The sequence below is a fragment of the Cydia pomonella genome, chromosome 14 (genome assembly GCF_033807575.1).
Source record: "Cydia pomonella isolate Wapato2018A chromosome 14, ilCydPomo1, whole genome shotgun sequence".
Lineage (NCBI taxonomy): Eukaryota > Metazoa > Arthropoda > Insecta > Lepidoptera > Tortricidae > Cydia > Cydia pomonella.
This window is the reverse complement of record NC_084716.1, coordinates 17,547,948-17,560,003: the sequence shown is the minus strand read 5'-3', so window position 1 is coordinate 17,560,003 and position 12,056 is coordinate 17,547,948. Positions and strand designations below refer to the sequence as shown.

General features: G+C 37.4%; 1 protein-coding gene across 2 annotated transcripts in view; it reads right to left on the bottom strand.

The window, feature by feature from the left end:
- Positions 1-12,056, bottom strand: part of LOC133525091 (uncharacterized) — a 177,115-nt gene that overhangs the window by 104,734 nt on the left and 60,325 nt on the right. For both annotated transcript variants that reach the window (XM_061861334.1, XM_061861333.1), the window contains exon 9: positions 596-727. In XM_061861334.1, coding sequence (XP_061717318.1) covers positions 596-727 — 132 coding nt within the window. The remainder of the gene's footprint in view (positions 1-595; positions 728-12,056) is intronic.

The following is a 12,056-nucleotide window of genomic DNA, read 5'->3' as shown; positions in this document are numbered from 1 at the left end:
TGGACCACTCCACGAATATACAAGGGCTACAGTACGTGAAAAATGGCGACGAATTGTGAAGCTTGCCACCTGTCCTGATATGACGACCACGATCACTCTGACAAGAGTGTGACGACAAAGAAGAAGGCTATAATTAAGCTAACTCTTCACTGACTGCAGCGACGTGCGAAAGTATCATTTTTACACTCTGTCGCTTGCCAAATCGATGAAGAGCTAGCTTGGACTGGCTCCATAGATCATATGGTATGGTAGATATATCAGACTTTTCTTAAAACATACGTTCCTGACAAGTGGCCTAAGGAAAGACGAGCCTTTATTATCAGAGATTAGATTCTCCTAAGTCCCAGAGTTATTTTTGCAGTTTTAAATTTGAAACATTGTAAAAGGACATCGGGACTTAGGAGGATAAAATTAATAATAGAATAGCGCTCCAAACTGTTTGACCAGAGTCAGAGCCAGGCTTCAGCTCTCCCGCTTTCTTTTCGCGGGCCGGATTGCTTGGTATTTGCTTCTCCCACTTTTCTGCGGACTCACGGGCCAGACCGAGTAGTTTGAATACTCCTGTATGTATGTGTATGTATAGAATATAGTATACCTGTATCTCATCCAAGTCGTCCTGACTCCTCGCGTGGGTCCGCAGCTCGTAGCTGTACCCGGAGGAGGGGGAGTTGGCGTGAGTGGGGGATACAGAGAGATTTCTCCGGGGAGGTTTCTTAGGAGGCGTCGGCTGTGAACAAGACAAATATAATGTTAAGATAGTAAGATGAATTGCGGGTATGTATAACCAAGGATCGTTGATACTGATTACGTTGAACATATTGTTGTATGACATTAAAATTTGTACAGGATGTGTGTTTGCAATATCTGTATAATAGCTGTCAATTCGCGGTCACCCATATTACCTTCCTACTTAATAAAAAAAATGGGGCGTGTAATAAGCGCGCAACTCTACTCACGCGGAAATATAATCTCAGAATCAGAGGGTCTATCGGCGGAACTACTTAAATCAAAACAAGTGAAAGTGAAAGACTTTATTCTTCAATTTAGGTATATTCCGGGTATTTCATTTGCAAAAACACGTGGAAGTTAAAATTATGAATTACCGACCTTGTTAAAGAGGAAAACGTATAGTTTTAGTCATCATACATGCCAGGATACAATTAGCTAGGTAATTGATCGAATGACTGACTCGAGTATGATCGTACACATCGCATTCTATACGATCTTTTCCGTAATTTCTTATATTTCAACAATGATGAGAGGGCAAAGAAGTAGGACATGGTATCTCTATCATTGCTCAGATTATTTGTATTTAAGTATTTATATATTATATATCTCGTTGTCTGAGTACCCACAACACAGGCCTTCTTGGCTTACTGTAGGACTTGGTCAATTTGTGTAAGAATGTCCCTTATAATACTTATTTATTTATTTAAATTCAACGCCTATAGGCCATAAAATCACGCGATCCCCATGCAGAGCTTTCGCGTTCATTTTTATAATATACAAGAAAATAAAACTGTATGTAATGTTTACCATTTCATCAATTATCTAAATATAAGCTCCTCAAATTGGTGGTTTACCAATTGGCACAATTAAAGACTATGTCTGCGTCTTTATTTAGACCTTAATATAATTTAAAACTTATCCTTTTCAATTAAGAACACGACACCGTGTCGTCGCTGATCGCTCGCGCTTATCAAATTGCATGGTGGAAAGAACGGGAATGCCTATTCCTGGAGCGCGTTGTCGTTGCTAAACCGCAATTGAACAGGGCATTTGAATACAGCGGCGTTGATAGCCGGTGGTCCAAAGTAACAGTAGGAGAGGACGTTTGCAGTCGGGGAAAACCTTGTGAACTTTACACACAAGACGAATGTAAACTGAAATGGACATTTTTATAGAAAATCACCTGTTTGTTGCTTTCGAGTGTAGAGTGGGAAATAAATATGTCTTAATTCTAAAATTAGAAGTAAGTAGACGTGCAAATGTTATTTTAACTTGCACTGCGTGTGCTCTGTGCTATCAAAATTGTCGCATACTTGGTATAACTCTAAGTATATACTTTCTGCAGGCTCTGTAATTTTATAATTGGAATAATTTGTTTATAATTTGTGCTAGTGAGAAACTGATCGTTCACGCCCAATCACAATAGTCCCGTTAGGGTCCAAATAACATAATTAATTCAAGCACATGTCTCTTTTCAAGCAGGTGTCATACAAAAAACTGGAAAATACTTAGAAGATGTCATATCCAAAATCTGTAGGTCAAAAAAAATATCGGGCACACGGCACACGCGATAAAAGGTGGGTAAGGTAAATATATAAATAGATACATAATACCCCATCTATATGTTGTGGGTGCGCAGACGATCACGTGTACTTGACAAGCATACTGACTGATGACGACGTAGAAGAGGTACGTGATTCAAGTGATCGTCATGATCGACAAGCCTGTATGGGCTTATCAAGTATATAGTAGCTGAAGAGAAATACACGAAGTTTGTTAGAAAACTAAGGAATTATTTAATATCGAAAGCTATTTACAGCCTTGAAGAAAATATGGACGATGGCGTGGAAAATATGTATTAGTTTTAAGTGCTAATTGTAATATTTTTTTCTGTTAGTTAAGTTAATTTTTAAGATTTGTCTCGCCCTAAGAGTCCATGTTAAACTTTATAACAACTTGTAATACCATGGTTGGAATTTAATAAATGATATGATATGAATACTTGCAATAAGTAGGCTTGATCGTCTGTGCAGTGCATAAGTTGGGGTAAATTCCGAGTTGGGTTGCCGTTGCGTCCGCATGTAGTTTAGACCACAACCAAGCAAAGTGGACAAGTAATCCAATAGAGAAGCGCGGATGAGGCGTAGATTGGCGACAGCCGGTCACTGAATGGGCTGCATTAAATCCGAGGCTATCAGGCCTGAGCCGATTTGTAGAGATAATGGCACGGTGACACCGCACTTTGTAGTAAGATTCTTACTAACTACTGCAAGTGCGTGCATTACAAGTTGTTCTTACTGTAAGAAGGAAACTGTACAACAGACAATAGTAGGTACTTGAGTACCAAAGGCATATTTATAAGCGGTCATAGAATGGGCTGCATAAAAGCTAGGCCTAAGCCGATTTTTAGAGATAATGGCACTGTGATACTGCACTTTGTAGTAAGGGAACTGGTGTATTATAGACAATAATACTTGAGTACAGTCGACGTTAAAGATATGTTTACGGTTTTGCACCTCACTCCTTTATAATGAGGCGAAAAACGTAAACATATCTTTGACGATGACCGTACCAAAGGCATATTTAATAGCGTTTATAGAATGGATCGGGAAACGTATAATATAAGGAATAGTGGTGTCAAAATCTTTTGTACCTCTATGATAAATAAATAAAATAAAAAAATAAAAAAGATTTTTAATGGTTATGGAAACTGGCGTACAACGTCAATAGACCTCGCAAACCCTCATGACTCCGCCATTTTGAAATATGTCCTAAAACTGAATCGACAAAAATCCCATATAAGGTACTTATGCCTCCTAAGATGGACCGAATCTTAACTTACTTTCAAAATTTCATAATTTTATAAGTAGGAAAAGTTTCAGATTTTGCGTCCATGTTCGTCAGTAGCATAAACAGAACTGCAAGTTGATGTTAAAAAATAATGATGGGCCTTCTTTGGCGCAAGTACCTCAATACCATCAGATACACTACCGCGAGAAACGAAAATCTAAATAACGAAAAGGTTTTGCTCATGTTTCGCGCTCGCTCGGGCAATAGGAGCTTTTTGCCATAATCTGTCTTCAAATTCTAATGTTAAAAGAACCCTACCTTTTCTTTTACTAATGTATCTTGCACGGCTGATTTCCTAATTTTCAAGAAAAACCCTTTTACCAACATGCATTCTTCGAACTACATTAAGAACAAAGCACATCAAAGGAAACAAAGTATTACATATAAATCAACCACGTGCACAGTATCATCCCAACAACGAAAAGGTTGTAACTACATCAAGTTTCAAATTAGATACACCCATATCACATTAAAGGAATAGTGTTTTATGCGTACTATGAAAGGTTGGAATTGCATGAGTAGTTAAAGCACATATAACTTTTTAATTTATTTGAGTGGCGCTAAGGAGCCATTAAAATCGTTTAGGGTAATTAAGCATGGTGAATCGGATTTATTACGATAAGCGGGAGATTTTGAATGACTGGCATACGCGTTCATTCGTTCAATGAGGATAAAGCAACTTTTATGTTGAGTCACTCAGTTTGTTTACGTAGTGCATATACCGCAGAGTATAACAGCGTTCAAACAATGTAATGTTACGAGAATTTGAATGTAATACTATTCATAATTGTAATAATATGTAAACTCAGAGTAGTTGTTATAAAATAGAATAAAAATAAAGATAGTTTATTATTCAAGTAGGATATTACAATGCGCTTATGAACGTCAAATAAAGCTACACCGGCTCTAACCCTACAACTCTGACCCGAGAAGATTTAAATCCCCCCTCAATAGATTCGGAATCGATGTATCTACATCTTTTTCAGCGTTGTAATAATAATTCATTCAGTGTCTGTTAAACACGGGTAGATACAATGATGGGACATAATGACATAATAGTATAGAATCACCATGGTCTTGCCATTAAGCGTACAAGATTTTAAGATAGTATATTTGGATTTAAGGTGCCCGAATGTTACTTCAGAGTTCTTCCTACTTTCGGATAAGTTAAAAACTAACTTTACAGTCGGTATTAAACGTGTCACTGTCAAGAAGGTCTGAATACTGAAGTCAGGGCTCCGACTGTACCTATATTAAGTAAGGTGTTGAAAGATGTCAAAATTTGAGAATGTAAACAATTGCGTCCCACTGGCCAACATATTCCAGGAAGATCAGACAAACACCAACAGCAACTTACGCAAGCTCGTTTCTATCCAACGTGTCATACCAAAGACTACCTTATGCCATGCATGTAAAGTTCAATTTTGAGTTAAAAGTAGCTTAAAATTTGAGTTTTCCGTAGTTATAATTCTACATCTGCTTAAAAACATGTGTGTGTGGTGTTGCAACATAACGAAGTAACCTAATAATAGTGCAATGTGTAATACAGTATACGTTTGTAATTACAGTAAACGGAAATCAGATAATTGTTGTTTTGAAAGATTAATAGGCCAATTCCAACACTATAATCGTAACTAAAATTTGACGATCTGTCTAGCCTAGTAGGTACCCTGCTTATGAAGCCGATGGGCCCGGGTTCAAATCCTGGTAAGGGCATTTATTTGTGTGATGTGCACGAATATTTGTTCCCGAGTCATGGGTGTTATCTATTTAAGTATTTCTAAATATATATATAAATAATAATAATTGACGACCGGTCTGGCCTAGTGGGTAGTGAGTAGTGACCCAGCCTATGAAGCCGATGGTCCCGGGCTCAAATCCTGGTAAGGGAATTTATTTGTGTGATGAGCACGAATATTTGTTCCTTTGTTATGGGTGTTTTCTATGTATTTAAGTATTTCTAAGTATATTTATCATATATCGTTGTATATCGTGGGTATATCTAAGTACCCACAACACACGCCTTACTGTGTGACTTAGTCAATTTGTGTAATAATGTCCTATAATATTTATTTATTTATTATTTATAATCAATATCAACTGATCTATAATATAGATAATATGAGATTCCAATCTCCTTTTGATGACCTGCTGAATCGCGCATTGTCAGCCTTCAACAAAAAATGACACTGACAGATCAGTATCATAAAGATAGAGATAGTTTTTTATTCAAGTACGCATATTACAAATAAAGCTACACCGGCTCTAACCCTACACCTTTAACCTGAGAAGAGAAACTCCTTAATTGGAGGAATTAAATCATATTGGAATGAGATCTAATAGGTAACTAAAACTCGAATCCAAAAACTTCACTTTTGACACTGCTGACAGATCAGTATCATATTGGAATGAGATTAAATAGCTAAAACTCGAATGGGCCTGTAAAATTTGATGTATGCGCGTTGCGAAAGAATATGGAGTGCAGGTGACTTAAAATTTGTACTTAGAATCGGACCATACAAACTGCATAGCATTTGCAAGAGTGTAGTGTCTTTAAATAACATGCAATTAATGCTGTATTGTGTGTTGTATGCTGTAGCCGAACATCATTGGAGAAACGAAAGCCGCCAGACTGACTCCGATGGCTCGGGCACGTAGTCCAGATGGGTGAGGATCGTGCAGTCTGGAGGGCGTACTCTGGAGTTCCAAATGGCCGAAGACCGTCTAGACGCGCTAGGTACCACTGGAGAGACGAAGTGCAAAAAGACCTTAGCGAACTCGGCGCCGTCGAATGGATAGAAACGGTTTTGGACTGAGAAGCATGGCGGTCTTTGGTGTCGGAGGCCAAGGTCCGCTTAGGGTCGCTGCGCCACAGTAGTAAGTAAGTAAGTAATGCTGTATTCTTTATTGGAACACTATTCGAACGGATCAAATGTCTTTAAGGTGAGTGGATCAATAGTTTTAAAATTAAATGTTTGTTTACCAATACTTTGCCACTTTTGCACTCTCAGGTAGTGTTGTTAGCAGACTAGTCTTGAAGACTTGTACCTTATAGACTCGCAAACCTTGGAAGGTTATATAATATACTTAATATAATACAGGTGTTTATTTAGTCACCTGCAATAATCTATGGGCTGAATATATAGGTCATGTTAAGCAACTTTTACTATAAGACCAATCCCAAATTCGCGAAAAAAAATTTCTCTCTCATAGAAAATGTCAAGGTACCTTGCAAAAAAAACAGCCAAATTTTTTTTCTCGATTTCGGGGTTGGTCCCATAGTAAAAGTTGCTCAGGACGACCTATATAATCACCCCGTAAATTATTGCATGTGACGGTGACTGACCGTCCCGTGCTTTAGAGAGCGTTTTAGTATCGAGCTGAGAGCTACGCGCGCCGCACGGTCGGTGTCGGTACTGGACTATAACCGCGAAAATCGTAGTTTGTCAATTGCGGGAATGTTTTTGTCACTCTAATTACGTCTTAGTGAGAGTAAAAGAGAAAGATCCCTGCAATTTGCGAATTCCGGTTTTCGCGGTAGGCCTCCAGATTATGCGCGCGGATCGCTCCGCACCGGCGGTCATCGCGACACTAAGCCTGGTTTTAGTTTAAGTTTCCTCTCTACAATCTTATATCACACTTTGCCACAACATCGAAAACGTATTTTCTTTATTTGTGAAAAAAGTTACAAATTAAAAAAAATTGTCTGCATGGCTTTTTGAAACGTATGTCTAATAGTATAATTCTGAATGTCACAGAAAATGCGTCATTTAAAAAAAAAACAGTTGTAAAACACGACCCATTCCCCATTCATTACCTCAACTCATTAAGAAATGGTACCAAACAATCCGTCCATTTAGTCAACCCGTTGAAAGAAAATGTTGGCAAAACTCCCTTGTAACGAGGGCCTACCGCGAATACCCAAGTTATCAAATAGCGGGCATCTTTCTTTTTACTCCAAATTAAGACGTAATTAGAGCAACAGAGAAAGATTATTTGCGAACTTCGGGATTCACAGTAGGCCCTCTGTTCAGCTATATGCCGATCAAAAATAGCCCTTATAGTTGTAGTGATAAAAGCGCACAGTGGGTCGTTGTTCATGTGATTATTGCAAAACGAGAAAGTATTTGTAAACTGGCTGGTGGCCAAACGTCAGTTCATCTGATGCTATTTCCGTGGGTTATGGACGTTTAGCGATGTCAAAGAATAAGGAGATAGAGAGAACAGGAAATAATTGTGAAAAATATTTTTGGTGTGTAGATTGGCTTGCTAAATATTATATTTTCAATTTCAAACAATGAAATGATGAATTGTCGAGCTTACGCAACGCATCCATGGTAACGCGAAGCAACTAATAAATAAGTAAAAAAAACGCAATCTGTTGAATTATACGAATATTTTCATTATTTTCTTGCTTGTCGGAGTAAATCTATTGAGCACAAACACGATGTAGTTATGATAAATAGATTACGAGTTCTGGTGACAAACTCCTGACTCCATCATGAGACCCTGGACTTCATCTAGATCGATGGTACTCGTCAGGGCAAATCTTTTGAGCCCAAACACGATGGAATTATAATGAGTAGATTAGGAGTTCTGGTGACCAACTCCTGACTCCATCATGAGACCCTGGACTTCATTTAGATCGATGGTACTCGTCAGGGCAAATCTATTGAGCTCAAATACGATGAAATTATAATGAGTAGATTAGGAGTTCTAGTGACCTACTCCTGACTCCATCATGAGACCTTGGCTAGTCACTATCATGGGTGCGTAGCCAACATGCCAATCGTTTACGATACGACAACGAAACACTACTCTCTCTCTATCGCACTAATATACGCAAACGATTGGTATTTTGGCTAGGCACTAAGCAAGTGTGTGGCCAACATGCCAATCGTTTACGATACGACAACGAAACACTATCTGTCTCTCTATCGCACTAATATACTTTATTTATACCTGCAGTCATTTACTAACTTCTTCATTTTCCATTGGTGTGAAAGAGACAGAATATAGAGCAAGGGTTATAGTACACTCTGTAGTCTGTACACTTAGTAGTAGTGTACATAAAAAAAACTACTGTGCTTAAACAATAAAATAAAGAGTGCCCATATGATATCATATGACACTAAAATTAATGTTGCTTGAAATTATATTGAAAACTATCAAGATTATTCTAGTCTGCATTGAAACGCGCGTCGCGTTGCCGGCGCTCGCGTACCGAGCGCCAACGCCATCTATCGAGCGTTATTTCGTGAAATCGGAGAACGCTCCAAGGATTAAGGGCTCTTAATGCCAGTTTTACTACTATGGGTTTTAAGTTTAAGGTAACCTATGCGATGGTAATCTGGTCTATTTATTAGATTTTAAGCCTTAACAACCTTATAAACGTGACAGTAAGGAAATAACGGTTTTCTGTTGTTTAAAAAGTCCCAACCTTTAAACGAAAATTTTACAAAAATAAAAAATGGCGTAAAACGCGTTTTTTCTTCGATAAAGTAAGCTCAGCTTTATTTCTAAATACCTACTAAAATGTACATGCATTTAGTCAATATTTTAATAATTTACAAAAAGTATATTTCTCATGCAAAAGATTAAGTGAGTGTTTCGGTGAGTGTACTTATCTTGTATCGGAGGCATATGTATCTTTGGTGTTTAAGCCAGTACTAAACAATATCATTCGGTCCCAAACAAACGTAAAGGTGCATTGGTTCAGTGGTGTCACTCACGAATTCGAGCCAATCGTGCAGTCGAACGCAACTACTTGCGACCAATCGCGCGCGTGATGCGAACTCATCAACCAATCGCGTTGTGGCGTTAGACTGCACGATTGGCTCGAATTCATGTGCGGGAAACCGCTATACTGGCCTCATTCTTATTGCCCGTAAGGCTCGACAATATAAAAATGAGATTGAAAAAATAATATAACAATTGCAAGTTGCCCTTGCAGGCTTCATAGTAGTAGCTAATTATTATTCTGTACCCCTAGTGTAAATTTATTCGATTTCGAAACGTGACGTACGCGTTTGCGTTAAATCTCATTTTGTATGGGATTCAGAAACAGCGCGCCAAGCGGGACGTTTTGGACACTCAAAATCCCATACAAAATGAGACTAAACGCAAACGCGTACGTCACGTTTCGCTATCGAATAAATTTACACTAGGAGTTCTGTACCCCTAGTGTAAATAATTTCGATTTCGAAACGTGACGTACGCGTTTGCGTTAAATCTCATTTTGTATGGGTTTTTGAACAGCGCGCCAAGCGGGACGTTTTGGAAACTCATAATCCCATACAAAATGAGACTAAACCCAAACGCGTACGTCACGTTTCGCTATCGAATAAATTTACACTAGGGGTTCTGATGAACAACTTGAACCTATGAAAGTAATAAATAATTGATTACAGGTAAATAACCAACAGCCTAATCCATTAGTACCTTCTACCCATAGTTTAGTCTTTGCACCATAAGATATTTGTGTAACGCGAGCGCATTATAAAATTACGAAATTAAATTGGGTGATGGAACCCTTGACCCACTTCGGTCCCGTATAGTATAACAAACGCGAATATACTGCTAATTACAAACGGAAAGGTTCAAACTTTTAACTACGTGGGTAAAATGTTCTGCCAACAAACTGCTATGCAGTTTGGCAGATAAGCGATCATAGCCGATGTAATTTCTCTTTTATAAATAAATTAAAAAAAAAAAAAAAAAAAAAATGAAAGCTGTTACGTTTTATACTAATTTAGTTGTGTTTGGTTAGTTTTGAATAGATCTGTGATATGTTTTGTTTACTGTAAATATATGTAACGAGTAAAACCGATGTTATTTAAATTAAGGAAGATAAAAAAAAACAAGTAACATAGTAACACATATCAGTGGTATCCAGAATAAGGGAAAGAATACTATAAGATATTTTTTCTCGAACTGGCAATGAAATGTTGACATGACTTACTTCAAATTAGGTCTGGAAATACTACGTATCCGGTGCGATGAGTGAAGATGATATGTAAAGGAATTTCATACAGCCTTACACACCGAGGCCTGTAAAGCAACCTTCTTTTGTTTTTAAACGTCAAATTGTGTCACGAACGTCTAGGCATTCAACCATCAAATAGTAGTGGATACATAATTTGTTTTTGGCTGTATAAACATACGAATAAAACAAATTGACTACGATTTTTTTTTCATTGCAAGTTTGAGAAAAGCACTACAAATCTCGGCGAGAAACGGGGTTATCGGCCGTTTCTATCTACTTATCCTGGCAACCTGTCGTTTCCCGGCCTCTATAGTTATGTACTAAAACTATAAGATTTATAGGCACAATAGTAATATCATGAAATGGCTCAAACTTAGGGTGAATTTATTTCTGAGACATATTGTTAAGAATTAAATAAAAACATTTGAGTTTGTGTATCAAAGCTAAAGGAGAATATTATGTTTTAGTTAAATTATTGTAGTAACAAAATTATTCCTAAAAATTATTTGTCAATGTCGCTGGACCACCCTTAATTCTGGATAAAAATTGGTTACAAAACTACAAAAAAAAATCCAACTTACTTAAACTACATAAATAATCCTTCTCAAATCACTAACACACAAACACTATCAAAACAAAACCACATCACTTCTAACAATCGATCATCAAAACACAAAAACACATTCCCGAATTAGGTAATTGAACGCACTATATTACACCGAACATCGATCTTCAAAATAACAACAAAAACACAGTCCATAAATCCGTAATTCAACTATTAAAAAATCCTATAATATTCCGTCAACTCAAATACCATATCGTGCGATCTAAAATCGCGATTTCGCTATCGAATCGAGCGTTGATAGCCGGACGCAAGCGCGAGGCGCGCGCTAAGACGCTACTGCCGTGCCGCCTAATTTGTTATTTCTTGCCACTCCCGCGCATGTGGATAAGACGGGTGTTAATTAGAGATCATCTATTATCATTGTTCGTGACATTTTTAGTATTATTAGCAAATATGACTTGATGTAAGACCGTATCGAGTAAACTCTTGTAGTCTAGAACCGGTGTCATTCTAATTGATAATTGACAACAATTCCAACCCTCGTTCATTATTTTTATTCAAAACAATTTGTTGTCTGTTAATTTCTTGATTGGAAGTATTTTCTCTTGTCGTCCTAACAAGCCGGTATTAATTGTGAACTGATTGAATGTTAATACATAGGGGACGTAGTTTTAATTTGCTGAAAGAAAATTTTATTGAATAATTAGGTTGTTTTTGCTGCTTTTTTTCGTAATGTTTTCTGCTGATGAGTTATATTTTTTTCTGACGGCTTACACATGCCAGTTTTGTAGTTTCACTATAATTTGATACGTTTGGAAGTACATTGATATTATGTGACTAAGCAAAACATGTATTGACTCAGGTACTTAGGTACATACAGTTTTGCAGAGAAGAGTTTTGTTTTTATTTATACCTGTTGGATCAATG